We start from the raw sequence: 21,164 nt of genomic DNA, 5'->3' as shown, positions 1-21,164 counted from the left end.
GAGAGAGGATTTTAAGGTGTAGGGAAAATCTTCTAGTAATGCTCTATCACTTGGCCCAAAATTTCACAGTTACCTCCTTGGGTAAAAGCATTGTTTTAAGAAGACCCTGGCAAAGATTGGTGCATAAGTTGTTAAATAATGGAATGAATGAATGTATGAATGAATGAATGTTCACCAGTGCCTGAAATTCCGCTTCAGTTAGAAATCTGTTCCTGTGGTAAAGGCATTGGTTACAACTCAAAATCAAGTGTCCCAGAAAGGGACCTGTTAGTGTAGGAGAGTGGATTTATGCCTGGAGTCAGGCTCTCAGTCAGGATAATGTGTAGTAATATTAGAATCATAGATCCATAGTGGTTAAGTTAGTAGGCTCTGGAACCAGATTGACTAGGTTCAAATCCTGGTTCTCCTACTTAGTAGCTCTGTGACCTGAACAGGTTACTTAATCTTTTGGGCCCTCAGTTTCCTCATCTTTGAAATAAAGTTGATATTAGTATATAACTCACAGGGTTGTCATGAAGATTAAATAAGTCAATGTATGTGAAGCATTTACAAAGGGGTATGGCACAGTGAGAACTCTGTGAGTGTTTGACTGTTAGAACCAGATGGAATCTATGGAGCTATCTAGTCCAATGTTTTTGGAGAAACTGAGGCCCAGAGAGGGAAAATACAGAGCCCAAGTTCATATAATAAGTTGTAACAGAATCAGGACAAGAATCAGGATTGAGACAAGAATCAAGTTTCCAGACCTGGTCTGGTGTATTCATGATGTTACTTCTCTTGACTATACCTTCACTTTCCCTACATAGAAAATGTAGAATATAAAAAAGAACAGATAACACTTTTTCAGCATTTACTCTAGGATAGGCACTCTTCTATATACTTTATATAGATTATCTTACTGGATCTTCACAACATCCCTGTGAAGTAGATTGTCCTTGTTATTATCTACATTTTAAAGATATAAGACATAGAGCAGAGACATGACTTTTCTAATGTCCCAGATCTAGTGAGTGGTAGAGCCAGGATTCAAATGCAAGTAGTCTGGCTCCAGAGGCTGTGCTCTTAATACCCTAAATTGCCTAAAATACTCCTTTGATTCAATTTTACTCACTCCAGTCTCATGATAGGTAGTAAGATAGAATGGAAACAGAGCCCAAGATTGGCAGGCAGAGTGAGGCAGGGCAAATTCCAGGAAAGGAGTGCCAGAACAGAGAAACTGGAACTGAAGCTTGAAAGAACTTGATAATTCAACAAATTCCAAGAAGTAGCCTATATTTTCCCAGGTCCCTGAGAATATCATGGCTGAAAGCCCCTTAGAGATGATGTGTGTACTGAACTTCTGTTTTTATACCTGGGGGTGGGATTCACCATCATCCAAAGGCAGGACTGGACTTTGCTTCCAATCTTGGGGGTTTTTCTTCACATTACATACCCCAATGTTGTCATTATTGTTGTTAATGTTGGGGAAAGGAATTTGCAGGAGCCTGGAACCTGGCCATCTGCTTTGCCTCCTCTCCCTGGGTCATCCGCCCCCCTCACCACCAATAGCTAGGGTCAGCCCCAGCCAGATGCACAGACATGATTCTAGAAAGGAACTCCTCTTCTCTTCCACACCCTGGTCTCAGCTTCGGGAGTGGTCAGACCCTAAACGTGATAAACTCTGGGAGCCTTATCTGTGGTCTGCAGGCTCAGTTCCAAGCACTTTAGCCTTTGCAGGAAGGCAGGAGAAGGGAAACTCATATCTCCAGATATAAGGTAGGCATCAAATCCAATTCATTACCTACCATATGAGGTAGACATAAATACCTTACATTTGACAGCAGATGAAAGCTGAGACCCAAAGAGGAGAAGTGACTTTCCAAGAACGTCCAACAAGGAGTTGGGGAGCTGGAATTGAAATAAGAAAAGCTAAGATTTTCTTTTAGGCACTTTCCTAAAGTCTTAACATGAGTTTCATTAGTCCTTTCAACACCCCTTGGCCTTTCCCAATTTCAGGACCCACACACCCTACCGCACATACCAATGTATGCTCTTATGACAGCCTGTGAGAGTTGGAGGAGGATGCTCTGGGATGGAACAAGGGGAAGAGGCTGCTTTGTGAGTTAGGAGGAGGGTGTTTGCTCTATGAGATCTAGAAGGGAGGGGGTATTGCTCTGTAAGAGGTGAAGGAGGTTGTCATATGACGACATGGCCACGAGCTCCTCCTGTTCACTTTTCCCTCACAACATAAAGCCTTAAATACTAGAGGTGCTGTTAGGTTCTACTAAGTAGCTCTCCTGGTGGAGGGAGGGCCTTAGTCTTACCACATTCCTCCATCTCTCTCCCATTATCCTGTCCCATATCTTGTCTCACCCTCTGATGCTGGATCTCTAGTTTATCCTTTTTCTTTTAATCTATTTCTCCCTCTTGCTATCTCTAGCTCTGTTTGTCTTTATATGTCTCAGCCCTCCCTCATCCCAACCCCCAACCCACCTTAGCCATCTCTCTGTCTCTATCCTTTGATCTTAGCTCTAACTCAGTCTCACTCTAATCTCCCTCAGTAGGGAGGGCCAAGATCCTCTTTCCTTAGCTCTTCTTTGTTGTTCACCCCCACCCACACAATCTCTGACAGAATTTCTCCTTTACCTTTGTGCCTGACTGACTCTCTGCCTCTGCTGGATTCTCTCCTCTCCTGCTTTCAGTTTTCTGAGTCTTTGTATATTCAGCCATGCTCCTTGATTTCGCCTCATATCCCTTTTTTGTCCCTCTGTCTATCTGTCTCTAACTCTACCTCTGCTCTTTCTCTCTCTCTCTCTTTTCTCTCATCTTCTCTCTTTCTCTTATCTCAGTCTCTTTCCCTACCTTCTATATTTCCCATAATCCTCTTGTCCTCTGCTTTTCTGGATCAGTCCTCTTCTCCCTGTTCTTATCTCTACCTGTCCCCTTTCCTCTTGCTTCGATCTCTCTCCCACTATTTCTGTTGTAACTCCACTACTACCATTGCACCTTTGTTCTCTTACTTTCCTCCTTTTATCTTTCCTAATTTTTCTTTCTTTATGACCCTTCCTCTATTCTCTTTCCTCCATTTGAGTCCCTGCTCATTCATTAATTTACTCCCAAATTCAACAAATATTTATTGAATGCCTACTATGTGTATTTTTTCTTATATTCTCCCCACCCCGATTCTCTCCTCTGTCTTAGTCACTGCCTCTTTCATTCACCTATAGACTTGTTTCCCAGATTCCTTGGGTCTTGCTTTCACCTACATCTCTATCTGATTTTCAAAACTCCAGGAGAAAATCCAAAGACAGTAATATATCTGTCTCGTGGCACATGGTGCCCTTTTGTCCTATTTCCTGAATCTACTTAAGCTGGTACCTATGGCCTCAAGCTCCTTGTCTCTCTGACTGGGTCTGCTAAGGAAACACTCTGAGTGAAGCCTCATGAGCCCTTGTCAATGGCATCTGTCTGCATTAGCAGGTTGAATCTTCATTTGGCTGAGGCCAATATTCTTAGAAAGAGTCTTAGCCTTAAGTGTTGATCAAAGGGTTGGTGGGTTGTCAACTCTCATCCTGCCACACACAATCAGACTTCAATGATCCTTACCATCACAGAGCAGGTCAGTGGCAGAGTCTGAATCAGAATTCAGGCTTTCTGACCTCCAGTGGGAACTCTTTTCTTCACCTCTTTTGTCTAATGATCAGTTTCCTGTTTCTTCCTCTCTGATGCCCTATTAGTACATTTTAATATTTGGAAAGTTCTTACCCTGAAATGACAATAAAGGCATCTCTGGGGAGGGAGGCAAGCATTGGGTGAGAAGCTAAAGGCAAAGGATCAAACACAAGAATGACCCTTGGCTTTCAGCCAGGTCTTCATGGTGGAATCTCATCTCTTCCACATCTTATGCAGAACTTCGGGCTCAAGAGGGTGGCAGCAGCCATGTTGCTACAGCGTTGCCCAGTGCTTATCCGGAGCCCCACAGCCATCCTGGGCAAGATGATTAAGACTCACCAGTTCCTGATTGGTATTGGACGCTGTCCCATCCTGGCCACCCAAGGAACAACCTGTTCTCAAATCCACCTTAAGGCAACCAAGGCTGGAGCGGGTAAGAAGTCACTGCTGGCAAATGGGGGAGAATGTTTGGATCCTAGAGATAAGATTCCAAGTCATATTGGTCATCATTACCTAATAATTGGAAGGGTTCATGTGAAAAGTATCAAGGAAGAATGAGCTTGCCTAAGAGTTCACTGATCTCTGACTTCTGGCAGTATCTCTAAAAGGAGTTTCACTCTCATTCCCCTCACATTCTATATACTCCAGTCATGCTGAAACTAAAGTTGTCTGGATGAACTCTGTTTTCTTAAGTTTCTGTGTCTTTGCACCTGTCAAATGACTCTCTCCCATTATCTTTACTAGAGTATCTCATACTTCTCATGCAACATTTAACTTGGGCATCATCTCCTCTATGAAGCCTACCTAGACTTCCAGCCTGTCCAAATCCAATTCTGGGTCATGTCCCTTTCCTCTTCTAGCCCATGTCCTCCCTCCAATCCCAGCACTGCTCATAATGTGTCTTCAGTATGTGCCATTCCCAACAACTCAGGAACTCCCCTAGGGACCAGATACATCCATCTCTGTGTCTCTACCATAGCCTGAGATAGAGCTTTGAGATATAGTACTTCTCAGTGACCACTGTTAAACTTACAGCTAGAAGCTCACTGCCACTTACTCTCTTAACTTTACGTAGATTCTCCATCTTGGGCCAAGAGCCACTGTCCCTTCATGCTGTTGGAACTCCAGGATGGGAAGAGTAAAATTGTGCAGAAGGCAGCCCCAGAAGTCCAGGAGGATGTGAAGACTTTCAAGACAGGTTGGAGTTAAGTTCCACCTCATGTAACCTCTACACCTAATGCTTGATTTCACTTTATTACAGTCCTGAGCTAGGCAGCTCAGGGCAGCTAGTATACATTTCATGATGGAAGTCCAGTCTTTTCCAGGGGAACCATGTTACTCAATAGCATAGACTGTGCACTGAAATGCACCCTCCCCAATACACATACATGCTTCTGTAACTTTTAGCTATTAGTCTAAAATGAGCCCTCTAGAGTTCTGCCTCCCCTCTCCCAAGTGGCTAAATGGATTCCAACAGGCTGGGCTCCCACATTTAAGCAATACCACTCTATGACAATCTGGATTTGCATAAAAGAGTGAGTTTTGGAAGCAGGTACATTCTTTAGAAGGGTATGGAGCCCAGGTGAACTCAATTGGTGCAGACTACTGAAGGCCACACTTGAGAGTTGGCCACACTTGAGAGTTGGCCATACAGTCAACATCTTTCATAGACCCTTTTGGGATATAATTAAGAGTAAAAATTTCAAAATTGAATTTTAATGACTTTCAGAAAAGAAGAGTAAGGTACACTGTCCTGCATCTACCTTCCAAGTGCAAGACTCAGCATTGCTGCTCCAGTTATCTCACCCAAGGGAAAGTCCTAGTGAAGAGAAGTGTAATTCAGCCTATGGATGGCTTCCTGACATATAAGTCTCCACTTGGGGAGATGAGAAGGGGCTCACTTTTCGGAATATTTCTTCTCTCTGTACAAGGCTTCCCTCTTTCCTAAACTTGAATATTTATATGTTGTATTGCATTTAAAGAAGATAGCACATGCTTTCTTTCCCCCCCCCCTCTTTTTTTCATGGCCAATGAATCCCATACTCCTTCTCAGACCTGCCCATCTCCCTGGCCTCAACCAGCCTGAGGAAGCCATTCTTCAGTCCCCAGGAGCCAGAGAAGGATTCAGAGAAGGTCACACACCTGATTCAGAACAACATGGCTGGTGAGTTTGCTGAGGAGGAAGTAAAAGGGGTAGGAATATGGAAGGAATGCTGAAAGGGCTTCTGACACAGTAGAGGCAATGGCAAGAAAGCACTTTAGAGCCAAAGGGAATCTGAGTTTAAATTTTAATGCTGGCACTTGCTGTATCTGCATGCTTTAGAAAGTAAGTCACTCCCCTCCAGTGAGATTTTAATAACTCAACAAGTTATTATGAGAAGGAAATAAAATTACACTTATGGAAGTGCTTCTAACTTGTTATGAAGCTTCATTAAATATTAGGTGTATTCCTATTATTTCTTCTCCATGTTTCCCTCAAAAACTCTCATCCTTTGCAGAGAGCCTTTTTCCCCTCTCTTATATGTGTTTATATTCATTTTTCATAATAGAATGTTTTATTTTCCCGATATAAAAAGAATATAAAGAGGGAAATTTAAAGCACTCAGAGTTCCACCATCCACCATTAGCTTTTTGTCATACTTTTTCCAGATATTTTCCTATGACTAAACACACACACACACACACACACACACACATACACAACTACACTTCCCTCCACACACATGTTGTTATTAGAAATGTAATCTTATTCCACCTTGAGTTTGTTATTACGCTTTGTTCACTTAACAATATGTTAGGGGCATTATTCCATGTCCCTAAACATAGAGCTGCATAATAATTATTAATGGTTGAAATGTGTTCTGTAGCATGAATGCAACATCATTTAGTTAACCAAGCACCTATATTTCAGGTAATTGTTTCCAACTTTTTGTGTGTATTCTTCCACTCTACATTGTATGTTGGTTTTACATACATATAAATGTATCCAAAGATAATATATAGTATTATTTTAGACTTAGTGTGGCTGTACTATAGAGTATTTAGTTATTCCTCTATTGGGTTGCTTCCAATTTTTCCTATTACAAACAGAGGTGCAACAAACATCCTTGAATGTACCTTATGTATATAGGTAAGTGTTCCTCTAGAATAGACACTAAGAGGTGACGATTCTCAGGACGTAAGGGTGTGTACATTTTCAATATTAATAAATATTGCCAATTAGCCCTCCAAAGTGGTGTACCAGTTATCAAAGAGAATCCATATTCTCACACGCTCTCCAGCACTTAGTATTACCACATTTTAAAATCTTTATCAATTTGATGAGTGAAAATTTGTTTTTGCCTTTTGATTTTCCCCGATTAAGCATCTTTTTCTACATTTATTGAATTGTCTGTTTATATTATTTGCCCACTTTTCTATTGGGTTAAAATTTTCCATAATAATTGTTCAGAGTTTCTAAAAAATAAATTCTGGATATCAATTTTTCTGTTAAACATGCTGCAAATATTCCCCTAGTTATGTCAGCATGTGCATTTTAAAAACGCTTGGTACATATTTCCAAACATCCCCACAGCAAAGATGTTTCCAATTTACACCCCTACCATATAAGTTGCCATCTGCAACAATCATGATTTCTGTCTCATGGATAGAGTTCTGGAGTTCAACAAGCCCACTGGCATACATTATTTCAATTTATCCTAAAAGTAGGGTTGCTCCATTTTGTAGTGGTAATGGTTAAAGAAGTAGACTCTAGGTCACTTATTTGTAGGCCACTTATGTGCTGTATGACCTTGGTCAAGTTACCTAACCTCCATAAGCCTCTGTTTCCGCACTTGTAAAATGGAGATACTAATAGAACTTACCACATAGGGTTGTTATGAGGAATAAATGAAATAATATCTGTAAGTTCCTAAGAGAGGGTATTACATGTAATAGGCACTTATTAAATGTTGGCTATAATAATATTATTTAAAATTATTATTATTATTATTACTACTACTACTATATTACAATAATCATAATACTACTACTATGTGCCAGACACTAGTTTGGGTATATTACATTCTGTTTGTCATCAGATGGTCACAATTCTGCAGGGAAGATACTATTAATCCCATTCTACAGATGAGGAAATTAAAACTAAGAGGATTCATGACTTGCTCAAGATTACACAACTAGGAAGTGGCAGAGTTATGACTAGAAACTAGACCCATCAACATTCTTCCACTGAAACTAGAAGTAGTGATTCTAGTAAGGAGGGTGCCATACTAACCTTGGGAAAAGAGATGAGGCCATGCCAAGGGTAGGAAGCCTGAGTGAATGTATAAATAAATTACTAAGTGAATGAGTCAGTGAGTAAGCAAAGGGATGCTTGAATGAAATAGTAGAGAGTTAATGTGACCCAGTAAGTTAATGACTGATCAAATAAATGAATAAATGGAAAGAGAATTGGAGAACACCAAATGAACAGCATGAATAAAATATAGACTAGCCAGGAAGTAATTTAAAATGAATCCTTCTCATCCCCATTTCTACTCCTGCAGGAAACCATGTCTTTGGTTATGACCAGTTTTTTAGGAACAAGATCATGGAGAAGAAACAGGACCACACCTACCGTGTTTTCAAAACTGTGAACCGCTGGGCTGATGCATACCCCTTTGCCGAACACTTCTTTGAGGCATCTGTGGCTTCAAAGGATGTGTCTGTCTGGTGCAGTAATGACTACCTGGGCATGAGCCGGCACCCTCGGGTCTTGCAAGCCACACAGTGAGTAGTAGGGTCTGAGCCATGAGCTATGGGGAGACATCCAGAGAAGAGCCAAAGCCACGCATGGAAGGAAAAGGCAGAGCTGACAGTGGAAACCTTGTTTCCACCCAACACCCCTTTTGTCCAAGGTCTTCCAGCAAATCTAATTCTCAGACATGAACTAAGTCAAAAGCTATGTTTTCCAAACTCTTTGGTGTCCAGTGCTACAAAGGAAAGGATGAGAAACCAAGCAAGGCCCACTCTCTATGAGTTCTTACTCTGGCTGCAGAATGAGTATTGCCAGAGATGATGTGCTAACTCCTCTAGAAGGTCTTCCAAGCTAATCAAGCTCAACATGGCTTCTCCCTCCATCCCTGAGTGCTTTCAGCCTGAGAAGGAAGGTCCATTTCTCCCCATTGTTCCCAGCCTGCCCTCTACTTGGTCATATAGGACACAGCTCATAGAGTCACTAAATCAATACTGACCCCCTTCAAGGAAGAGAAACCTACCCAGTTCCTCAGAATCTGACAAGAATTTCTTCTTCTTGTCCCCCCTCTGTTTTCTCCTGGCCAGAGAGACCCTGCAGCGTCACGGAGCTGGAGCTGGTGGCACCCGCAACATCTCAGGTACCAGCAGGTTTCATGTTGAGCTGGAACAAGAGCTGGCTGAGCTGCACCAGAAGGACTCAGCCCTGCTATTCTCTTCCTGCTTTGTGGCCAATGACTCTACTCTCTTCACCTTGGCCAAGATCTTGCCAGGTAAGCCTGGTGCCTGAGCTTTGTTCAGGGGTGGTATCCTGCACTACAGCATCCAGGTTTAGTGCCTCCATCACTCCTTCCCTGTCTTCTGAGTTCACTTGCTCCCATTGCCCTTCCTTATTACCCACCTTGCATCTCCTCAACACTGGATGACTATATCCCAACCTCACAGAAGGGTAACATCATAAATTTATCATTTCCCAACTCAACTGCACTCTTAAACTTATAAACAGTCCTTTTATGTCCTTACATCAACTTTTTCAAACTTTCTTCCCCCTTCTAAAACCTGTAGCTACCTCCTCCTTCACTCTTAGCAAATAACCTCACATCTTACAACACAAAGAAAACAGAAGCCACCAGACAGGAGCTCCTTCAACTTATAGCCACCAAATCCACAAATTCATCTGACTGTTCATGTACCCTTCTTTCATTCTTTCCTTTTACAAATTGAAAGCGCATCTCTCCTTCTGCCTAAAGCCAATCCCTTCACTTATACACTAGATCCCATCTGAATCCCATCATCTTCCTACTCCCCCATTCTCTAGCCAATAATGTCTTCAACTCATATGCCTGTCATCCTTCCATCAGCCCAACTCTGGATGAATATAACTCTCCACCTTCTTTTTTTTTTTTTTTTTTTTTGCGGTACGCGGGCCTCTCACTGCTGTGGCCTCTCCCGTTGCGGAGCACAGGCTCCGGACGCGCAAGCTCAGCGGCCATGGCTCACGGGCCCAGCCGCTCCGCGGCATGTGGGATCCTCCCGGACCGGGGCATGAACCTGTGTCCCCTGCATCAGCAGGCGGACTCTCAACCACTGTGCCACCAGGGAAGCCCTCTCCACCTTCTTTATGTCAATCCTGGTCTTATATAATTGCTCAGATGGGAGCCACTAAAAATTCATGATCCCCAATGTCTACCAGGTCCTCTATGCTGCCTGGCAATCCTGTTTTCATAGTCAGCTCTCCAAGTCTCCAAGGTAACTTTGCCAAACCCCGATCTCTTCAGCCTTCTTACACCTCCACCTGACCTTCAACCACAGCAAATGACTCCACCTACCACCACACGGAAAATAGAAGACCCCACGCAGTAATGTCCTCAACTTCTTGCCTCAAACTACTTATAAACTCACGAGCATTCCCCTATGTCCTCTCCTCTCTCCTTCTCTCCTGTCACAGTAGAAGAGGTGCCCTTTTTCTTGTTGACTAATTCTTACATTGGTGCTCTGTGTCCTCTACCTCTTCAGGAACCTTGATCTATGAGTTCTCTCTCTCCCTCCTGTATCTTTAGCCTCTCCCTCTCTTTAAAAATGTTGAAGTATTTTGCATCTCAAAAAAAAAACCACTTGCCCTCATCACTCTCTAGCTACTGCCCTTCTCTCTCCTCCCTATAATAGCCAAACTGCTTGAGAGAAGTCTCCACACTTGTTATCCACTTCCTCACTTCCTGTCTATTTTTCAGCACACTGTAAACACCTCCACTGCTTCTCAGAAACTTTTTCCGAGATCACACATAACCCCAGCTAAAGCCAACATCTTTGGGAATGTTTTCAGTGAACCCCCTCTTCAGCCATTAGAATTCAACTTCTTTCCATTTCCTCTGCCACCATCCTCACCTAGACCAACATCATTTTCTTGATTTCGCCTTTGCCCTCCTACAATATATTCTTCACAACAATCAGATCACATTTTAAAAATGCAAACCTATCTTTGTTACTCCCCTGCCCCAAACCCTTTAATAGATACCCACTGCCCTTAGGACCAAATCCAAACTCTTTATAATGCCTTCTAAAGCCCTCAATAATCTGGCCTCTACCTATCAATTCAGGCTCATCTTTTGACACCCCTCCTCTCACTCTTTCATTCAGTAATATATTAATTCATATATTCATTCACTCACTTGAAAATCAGTAATTTGTTTTTTATCCATTCATTCATTCAGGAAAGGTTTGCTTAACATCTAAAGTACACTTAGACTTAACCTGGGTACCAGAGACAGAAAGATAAAAAGATGTGGCTCCTGCTCCCTAGAAATTCCCAGTCTACTTATCTTTCACAGCAGGTCCTCCAGGAAGTCATGCCTGATTTCCACAGGTAGAAGTGATCCTTTACTCTAATGACAGGCCACAGTTCCTTGATGTCAGTGCAGTTTTGGGGGCCCAGGGATCAACTCCATCCACCAATTTCCCATCTCTACCTGTTCTCCCAGCATTGTCCAGTAAAAAGCCCTGAATTCCTCAGGTCCTAGAGAAAGGTCTTCCCCTCTCTGGACCTTAGCTTCCTCACTTGTACAGTAAAGGGATTAGATTCCATGGTCACCAATGGCCCTTCCAGCTCTGACTTGTCATGAGCTTATGATTCAAATTGTGAAAGTCTGATGAGTGTCTACCCTGTAACTATAAGCAGAAGGATGCTACCTGGAAGAGGTGGGATTTCATCTAGATCAGGAAGAATCTAGCATCAGTCCAAATCAGCAAATATTCCCTGGGATAAACTCCTTTCTAAGGCTTAATCTTGGTGTCTAGGAGAAGGAACCTAGGTCCTGTCCTCAGAAAACTCTGGAGCTTCTTGGGAAATTCAAATTTCCTCCACCTCAAGATAGTCAAAGGCCAGACCAGAGTTAGAAATGCCTGGAAGGAAGAGTGTAGGAGTCAGAATTTCAGGGCAGAGGAGTTCTTCCAAGAGAGGAAGAGGTGCTACAAAGGCTTCCAGAGGATGGAGAAGCAGAGCAGAGTCTTTAAAGGGAGGAAAGGGTTGGCTCTCTGCCCCTGTCAGGTCAATCCTGAGGTTGAAGTGTGAATACTGGGACTGAAGCTTAAGCATTATGCATCTGGTTCTTCAGGGTGCGAGATTTACTCAGATGCAGGCAACCATGCTTCAATGATCCAAGGTATCCGCAATAGTGGAGCAGCGAAATTTGTCTTCAGGCACAATGACCCTGACCACCTGAAGAAACTTCTAAAGAAGTCTAACCCTGAGACACCCAAAATTGTGGCCTTTGAGACTGTTCACTCCATGGATGGTATGTATATGTGTGAGTGTATGTTTACTAAAATTGGTCTCACAAAAACTATGATGATAATGATAACAGCTAACATTTATAGTGCTTATTATGTGCCAAGCAAAATTATTAGTATTTTACATGTATTAATTCACTTAATCTTCACAACGATTCTATGAGGTAGATGCTATCATTATTTCTGTTTATTTATATGAGGAGATTGAGACATAAACAAGTGAAGTGACTTGCCCTAGGTCACACAACCAGTAACTGCCAAAGGATGGAGGCAGCTATTACACTGATCTCAAATGTTAAGAAACTAAAGTGCAGAGACAGTATGCAATTTGTCTTGGTTGGCTCAGTAAATTGGTGCCAAAGTGAGTAGCTGCACCCTAGGATGTACGATTCCAATTCCTTCACATGACACTCCCTCCATTAGAAGTGCAAATCAATCATCCCAGTGTCTGGTTTCTGCAACAGAAAATTTCACAAACCATTGCCTGGGAGATTTTTCAGGGTCCAATATCATCCTACCTCTTTTCTTTTCCCAACTGAAACGATGCTCAAATCATTCCATTGTTGTCCCTTTTAAGCAGACGTCATGTGTTTTAGGCATAACTTTCTGGATTTATTAAAAGGAAGAGGTCCTCACTTCATTTCAACTTGTCACTTTTCCAAGTGAAACAAAGGAGAGTCCACTGTATTCTCTGATTTAGCCAATGTAAGTGCCATCACATCAAGCAATGGTGATGCACAGGCTGTTGAACCAAACTATCCATGTTCAAGTCCCAGTATGACAACTTACTAGCTTGGGCAAGTTTCTTAATTGCTCTGTGTCTCAGTTGCCTTACCTTTAAAAATGGAGATGATAATAATAGAGTAGCTGCGAGAATTTAAGTAAGTTAATTGATATAATGAACTTATTGTCATGCCCTCTTTCACAGTTCTACAACTAACAATGATTATATTTCTACCACTGAGACTACTCTAATTCATTTTTTTTTTTTTTTTTGGCCACACTGCATGGCTTGTGGGATCTTAGCTCCCCGACCAGGGATCAAACCTGGGCCCTCAGCAGTGACAGCACAGTCCTAATCACTGTACCACTAGGGAATTCCCTCTAATTCATTATTTCTGTAGTGAAAGCCATGTTGGAACCATTCTACTTCCTTACACTTGCAAATGAATGGTTCCTGATTCTTTTGGTGGAAACCCTGCCTAAATTGTCAACCATAGGGCTGAATTCCTCCCACTGAAATGATGCTTGAGCCATCACACTGTCCTCTTTGTCTTGGGCTCCAACTCCTGTGGTTTTCTCCCCTCCTGTTGTCCCAGCTCATATACTTTTATCCAGGCCTGGAGTCCCTGTTCCCACCAGAAGAAGTTTCTTCTGTATTCCAACTCCCTGTACCACTAGTTTCCAGCGATGGGGAATGGCAGAAGTGTGGGTTCTTGTATATGTAGAGTGGCCACAAAGTCTATACATGAGAGTCACAGCCATTTGAAGACCTTAAAAATGACTATCAGCATAGAAGATGTCTAGAATAACAGGGAAAAATGGTAAATCTGCATGGAAAATGTACAGGAACATACAGATTACTTCTAATTCACTTTCATTCAGTATATTGAGACTGAGTCTATGGGTGGGGGCCCTCAGGTAAAAACATTGACAGAGATGAGAGAGAAATATATTCCCACAGAGACACAGAAAAGACACAGAGGCACAAAGAAACTCAGAAAGAGACAAAGATATAGAGAAAAAAAGTCTGAAGTCAGAAAGGTAGATAAAAAAGGGACACAAACAGTAAGAAAGAGAGAAGTGAGAGAGGAACGTGAGGGAGGGAGTGAGAGAGACACTGACAAAGAGACAGAGGGAGGAAGTGGAGAAGAGAGAGAAAAACAGAGGCAGAGATAGAAAAATAGAGAAACAAAGATGGAAATAGCCACAAAAAGAGAGATAGTGACAAAAAGCCAGAAAGACAGAAATAGGGAGGACCAGTGAAGAATAATAATATTGACAGGGCTGCCAACAGTACTTGGCTGAGGGAGTGAGCAGGATCTAAAATCAGGACTACATTAACCTGGAGCAAAAGTTTATTTTTTTCAATTTATTTAAACAAAGGCATCATATAGGCTAGTGCCAATCCTAGATGGAAATACACAGACTTGTACAGAAAAAAAAAAGAAGCAGAGAGAGGCTGGCAAATAGCATAAACAAGATGACAGATATTATCAGAATGAAGTAAAAATAGAAAGAGGCAAGTCTTAATCACAGGTTGGAGAAAACACACACACACACACACACAGCTTGGGTGGGAGTGGGGTGAAATTAGTCAACACATATAAAGAGATTTGGCATAGCCCCAACTGACAGTGCACACCCACCTCCTTTCCCAACCTAAAGTAGTTATGGGTCACAAATTCCGTGCTGGAGATGGAGCTGGGGAAGGGTTATGATCTACCTCTATTTGTTGGCTTTGCTCAGGTGCCATCTGTCCCCTTGAGGAGTTGTGTGATGTGGCCCACCAGTATGGGGCTCTGACCTTCGTGGATGAGGTTCATGCTGTAGGACTGTATGGGTCCCGGGGTGCTGGGATTGGGGAGCGTGATGGAATTATGCACAAGATTGACATCATCTCTGGAACTCTTGGTGAGTGAGTCCCTTGGGTTGCCCTTATATACAATCCAGAAAGGAAGCCCCTAGAAGACCCTTTTCTTCCTCCTCCCCACAACTGCAGGAGCTATTCGGGTAGAATTTACAGCCCCAGGCTATGGAACTCGTGGATTCTCTCATCCCACTCCCACCCCACTGCAGAGTTGCTGAGAAAGTCTGGGAGGGTTTTCTGAGAAGACCCCTGAGCCAGGCCAAATAGCCAAGTTCAACTCAGTGAGTGGAGAGTTGTGGTTCTAAACTCCTCCCCCACCCCAGCCCCAACCTTCATTTTAGCTCCACTTTTGGGCCTAACCAGTTGATGGTCCCACCCAGCTCCTGCATATCTAGTCATTGCATATGGCAGCCCTTGAAAGCCCTATCTCAAAGCAGCAGAATTATCAGCTCTGTCTGCCTTGTCATGGACAGGGGAGATGAACAGAGGCCTGTGAAGGGAGTCTGGAGCTCCAGCTTTTGGTATACCGCCTTGTGTTACCTGGTGCATGACCCTGTTCCTTGGAGGACTGATAATGGGGTCTGTGCATATCCTCCTCATTCTCCTCCTTGTCTCCAGGCAAGGCCTTTGGCTGTGTGGGTGGCTATATCGCCAGCACCCGTGACTTGGTGGACATGGTGCGCTCCTATGCTGCTGGCTTCATCTTCACCACTTCTCTGCCTCCCATGGTGCTCTCTGGGGCTCTGGAATCCGTGCGACTGCTCAAGGGAGAGGAGGGCCAAGCCCTGAGACGGGCCCACCAGCGCAATGTCAAGCACATGCGTCAGCTACTAATGGACAGAGGCCTTCCTGTCATCCCATGCCCCAGCCACATCATCCCCATTCGGGTGAGAGCCCCACACTGCCCATTTCCTTCTCTACCTATCTCTTCTGGGAGCCTTCCCACACCCAGCAAACCGACACCTGTTCCTGTCAACTCTGCTTTCTTGTTAATCATCCTCCTTATTGCCAGTTTTGTTGCTGCCCTTTTTGAAAAATTATCAGTCATTCTGGATTAGCCAGTCCTTTTTTTTTGTTTGCATTATCTCATGCTTATTTTGCATTAGCTATTATCCCATGCTTATTAGACTGTCCTGACCCTCAGTTTTTTCAAACTGTGGGTCAAAACCATTAATGGGACACAAAGTCAGCTTAGTGGGTTATGATTAGCATTAAAAAATAGAAGAAATAGAATAGGAAATGTTGGAGCACATCACACATAGTAAGGGTATCGTTTTATGAGAAATTTGTTTCAGTTGCGTATATGCACATTTATGTGTATGTGTGTATAGTACGGTCATGGTGTGAAATGTATTTCTTAATGGAGAACTGAAGTCAGAAAATAGAAAATCAAAATCCATGGGGCTAGTTGCTACTTTGGATTCCCAACTATGTTTGTGTTTACTGCCTTTAAAAATGAACCTCTGGGGCTTCCCTGGTGGCGCAGTCGTTGAGAGTCCGCCTGACGATGCAGGGGATGCAGGCTCGTGCCCCGGTCCGGGAGGATCCCACGTGGCACAGAGCGGCTGGGCCCATAAGCCACGCCATTGAGCCTGCGCGTCTGGAGCCTGTGCTCCGCAGCAGGAGAGGCCACAGCAGTAAGAGGCCCACACACCGAAAAAAAAAAGAACCGCTATTGTATGTATGTGCCACACTTTCTTTATCCATTCATCTGTCGATGTACACTTAGGTTGCTTCCATGTCCTGGCTATTGTAAATACAGTTGCAATGAACATTGTGGTACATGACTCTTTTGATGGACCTAGAGACTGTCATACAGAGTGAAGTCAGAAAGAGAAAAACAAATACCGTATGCTAACACATATATATGGAATGTAAAAAAAAAAAAAGGTTCTGAACCTAGGGGCAGGACAGGAATAAAGATGCAGACTTTGAGAATGCACTTGAGGACATAGGGAGGGGGTAGGGTAAGCTGGGATGAAGTGAGAGTAGTATAGACATATATACGTTACCAAATATAAAATAGCTAGTGGGAAGCAGCCACATAGCACAGGGAGATCAGCTCAGTGCTTTGTGTTCACCTAGAGGGGTGGGATAGGGAGGGTGGGAGGGAGATGCAAGAGGGAGGAGATATGGCGACGTATGTATATGTATGTATACATGTATGTATGTATATGTGTAGCGGATTCACTTTGTTATACGGCAGAAACTAACACACCAGTGCAAAGCAATTATACTCCAATAAAGATGTTAAAAAAATGAACTGCTAATTCTTTCTTAAATTCTTAAATGACATCTATTTGTGTGTGTCAGTAAGCTGGGGTATGGTAAGGACAATTTTTTGTGACCTTTATTGATGAGAATGGTCACTGTTCTTGGGCCAACCCAATGTTCCCTTGAAAGACTGCTTTTGTAAATATGTTTCTTTAATTAACCCAGTGACAGCACCCCAGAGGTGGCTTGGAGGGGTTTATCTTCTTACCCAGAAGCACCCCAAATTAACATACTAGCTAAGTATGCTTGCTCTGCCAACAACTTCAAGACAAGGTCCCTAGTGCCACCTCCACCTCCTTTCATTTTTTTTTAATTGCAGTATAGTTGACTTACAATATTGTGTTAGTTTCAGGTGTACAGCAAAGTGATTCAGTTATATATATATATATTTTTAGATTATTTTCCATTATAGGTTATTACAAGATAGTAATAGTTCCCTGTGTTATATATTTAATAGTTCCCTGTGACTATAGTTCCCTGTGTTATGTAGTAAATCCTTGTTGCTTATGTATTTTATGTATAGTAGTTTGTATCTGTTAATCCCATACTCCTAATTTATCCCTCCGCTCCTCCCTTTCCCCTTAGGCATCCATAAGTTTGTTTTCTGTGAGTCTGTTTTCTTTATAGATTCATTTGTATTATCTTTTAGTCTCCACATATAAGTGATATCATATAATATTTGTCTTTCTCTGTCTTACTTCATTTAGTATAATATTCTCCAGGTCCATATATGTTGCCACAAATGGCAATATTTCACTCTTTTTATGGCTGAGTAATATTCCACTGTGTGTGTGTATGTGCTGCTATGAACATTGAGGTACATGTATCTCAAATTTGCTTGCTGCCTCTGAGCAACTCCTTGATAGAAATTCTAGACCTGCCACTGACTAAGCCTCTTATGAAAAAATATGTCCCCAAATTCAGTGGTGTTCCTTGATCTGGTTCCCTCCACCTACTTAATGGAGCTAGTGATAGTGGTCCCAGGGTAGCAGATACTGACAGCCTTTTCTCCTGAGCCCAGGTGGGTGATGCAGCACTGAACAGCAGGATCTGTGACCTCCTGCTCTCCAAGCATGGCATCTATGTGCAAGCCATCAACTACCCAACTGTCCCCCGGGGTGAGGAGCTGCTGCGCTTGGCACCCTCCCCCCACCACAGCCCTCAGATGATGGAAGACTTTGTGGGTAAGTCCTCAACGTGGGTGCCTACAGTACTCTCCTTCCCTTCAGCCCCAGTATGTGAAGAAGTTGAGAATGGATGCCATTCAGTTTAAAAATATATTCCTGGAACATCTATTATGTGCCAGACCCTATACTAGGGTCATAAATTAATGAGAAAGTCCTTATACTCATAAGGCTTCAGTTTGGTTGAGGAGATCATAGCAGACCCAAACAATGACTTCAAGGGCTGATCAAAGTTCAACAATGTATGGGGGAGTTGTGGGAGCAGAGAGGAGGGGCCTGACCCAACCTGTGGGATTCTAGACAGGCTTCCTAGTGGAGATGACACCTGAGCTGAGTCTTACAAAGCTGTGTGGTATTGGGCCAAGAGAAGAAAGAGGGTGTAGTAGGGGTATTCCTAGCAGAAGGAAGAGCATGAAGAAAGGCAAGGAGGAGGGTGAGAAGTAGCCTGGGACTTATCAAGAATAAGCAGGTGTTACTGGAATGTAGGGTAGTAAGAATGGAGGGGTGGAGGGCAGTGTTTATCTATGAACCTACAAAGACAACACAAGATTTAGAGGCTTGTAGAGCTGAATAGCTTGGGTTTTATCCTGAAGGATGCCAGTTTAGATGCTCCCTGGTGGTCTAGTGGTTAGGATTCGGCACTCTGAAAGATGCCAGTTTAGTCAATTCACCTAAAGTTTACTGGATTCCTGTTGGGTGCAGGGCCTGGCATAGAGCAGGTTCTCTTTCTAGGTCTGTTGGGTGAAAGACACATAGGCAGTTGATGGTATAGCAAAGGAGACAGACATAAACATGGATCGTACTGGTCCAGTGTGAGGAGTTCCAGTACTCTGGGAACTGGAAGGAGAGTGCTCATTTATGGCTAGAGAGGGTATAGGAAGGGTGAAATTAAAGAGGCTTTATTGGTAAGGAAGTCCTGCTGCACCTTGAAGTACATGTGGTATGGTGTAAGGACATTCCAGAATAAGGGAATTCCATGAGCATGGACCTAGAGATAGGAAAACAGAGGGCAGGCATGGGCAACAGTCATTCTGTTTGTCTGGAGCATAGGCAGAATGAGAGTCCCGGGAAGAAAAGACAGGTAGGTGCCATTCATTCATTCATTTAAAAACATCAAATAATGCTAGCCAACATTTATTAAGTACTTACCACGTGCCAAGAACTGTTCTAAACACTTTACATGTATTAACTCATCTAATCCTCATGGGGTACAGATGGTATTATTAGTATTTCCATTTTATACATGTAGAAATTGAGGCATAAAAATATATAATAACTGGTCCAAAGTCACACAGCTATTAGATTTGAACTGCAGAGTCTGTTTCTACATCCATGCTCATACCACTAGACCTGTATACTACCTCTGTGAACTAATGATCTAGACTTCTGGACCTTTTGCTCAGTCCTCTCACTTGCTCCAGGCTTCAATTATAGACCTCTCAGTACTCTCAGTTCTCTGAGTGTCCATTTATGCTGGGCTTTTGCAGGAAAGAAATATGAGGCATCCACCATGACTCCACCAGTCAGTCCTTCAATGTCATAGCCAACCCATCACAAAATCTTGCAAATGTTCTCTACAATCGCTCTCTAATGTCTTTTCTCCACTGCCACTTCTTTAAGCCATGTCAATGTGATTTCTTCCTAATTTTCCTGCTTCTCTCTTGCTTCCTTCTAATCCCTTATCCATATTGACCACTAGAGGGATTTTTCTAAAAATCTGACCATATAGCTCTCTTGCCTAAACCTCTTCATTTTTCCCTATTGTCTAGACTAGAGCAGTGGTCTCCAAGGTGAGGTATGCAAGATGATCCATAGGGTAAGGGGATTTATTAGAATTTTATGTTTACTTTTTATATTAAAAAATAGGAAATTAAGCGTGACTGATATTGATCTCTAATATATAGCGTGACAATGATATACGTATATAGTATATAAAAAATAAATACATTGGAGGTACATACTACAACTTTTGTACTAATAGGATGTATAAGCCCCCAAATTGGAGACAACTGGCCTGGAGAACAGGCAAAGCTCCTTGGCATGGCATTCAGTGCCTTCAACATGGTGAACTCTATGCCCTCACTTCTTGCCCACATTCATTTTATTTCTCCAGCTACACTGAATGATTTATAGTTCCCTCATTTTGCTCTAGCCTCTTACCTCTGGGATTTTGCTAATGATGCTCCCTTCTGATTGGAATGCCCTCCCTCACCCCTTACTCTGGCTTACTTCTTTTCATCTTCTAGCCTTAATCAGGCATCCTTTCATTCATTCTTTCGACACATATTTATTGAGTACCTACTGTGTGCTAGACACTGTTCTAGGTGCTGGGGATCCAGTAGTAAACAAAACAGACACAAATTCCCTATCCTTCTGGAACTTACATTCTAGTGGAAGGAGATAGTCAAAAAACACTTTAAAAAGTAAGTGCAGGGCTTCCCTGGTGGCGCAGTGGTTGAGAGTCCGCCTGCCAATGCAGGGGACATGGGTTCGTGCCCCGGTCTGGGAAGATCCCACATGCCGCGGAGCGGCTGGGCCCGTGAGCCATGGCCACTGAGCCTGCGCGTCCGGAGCCTGTGCTCCACAACGGGAGAGGCCACAACAGTGAGAGGCCCGCATACCGCAAAAAAAAAAAAAAAAAAAAAAAGTAAGTGCAAATTAAATAGCATGGTAGTTCTAAGCACTATGGAAAAAATAGAGCAGAAAAAACGTGCTGGTTGGGGGGATACATGGGCTAGCTTGGAGGAGGGTTGTAGCATTAAATGGAGTGTTATGGGTAGAGACAACCAAAGTGACACTTGAGCAAAGATATGAAGGAGGTGAAGGAGTTAGCTGGGCAGAAATCTAAGAGAAGGGCATCCCAGGCAGAGAGAACAGCCTAAGACAAGGAAGACCCTAACACAGCAGTATTCCTTCTGTATTTGAAGAACAGTAAAAAGATGAGTGTG

At 42.9% G+C, this 21,164-nt stretch overlaps 1 protein-coding gene across 2 annotated transcripts in view; it reads left to right on the top strand.

The window, feature by feature from the left end:
- ALAS2 (5'-aminolevulinate synthase 2) overlaps positions 1–21,164 on the top strand; it is a 23,975-nt gene that overhangs the window by 1,355 nt on the left and 1,456 nt on the right. The window contains exons 2-10 of one of the 2 annotated variants that reach the window (XM_024767187.1): positions 3,889–4,084; positions 4,727–4,849; positions 5,705–5,815; positions 8,196–8,418; positions 8,971–9,155; positions 11,994–12,173; positions 14,638–14,802; positions 15,377–15,645; positions 18,054–18,216. In XM_024767187.1, the coding sequence (XP_024622955.1) occupies positions 3,919–4,084; positions 4,727–4,849; positions 5,705–5,815; positions 8,196–8,418; positions 8,971–9,155; positions 11,994–12,173; positions 14,638–14,802; positions 15,377–15,645; positions 18,054–18,216 (1,585 nt within the window). In that variant the 5' untranslated portion in view covers positions 3,889–3,918. Of the gene's footprint in view, positions 1–3,866; positions 4,085–4,726; positions 4,850–5,704; positions 5,816–8,195; positions 8,419–8,970; positions 9,156–11,993; positions 12,174–14,637; positions 14,803–15,376; positions 15,646–18,053; positions 18,217–21,164 lie in introns of those variants that run through there. The other variant, XM_024767186.1, reaches the window with a different exon arrangement.

The sequence above is a fragment of the Neophocaena asiaeorientalis genome, unplaced genomic scaffold (genome assembly GCF_003031525.2).
Source record: "Neophocaena asiaeorientalis asiaeorientalis breed wild unplaced genomic scaffold, Neophocaena_asiaeorientalis_V1.1 scaffold313, whole genome shotgun sequence".
Classification (NCBI taxonomy): Eukaryota; Metazoa; Chordata; class Mammalia; order Artiodactyla; family Phocoenidae; genus Neophocaena; species Neophocaena asiaeorientalis.
Note: the sequence above shows the minus strand (reverse complement) of the source record. Positions and strands in the feature narration are given on the sequence as shown.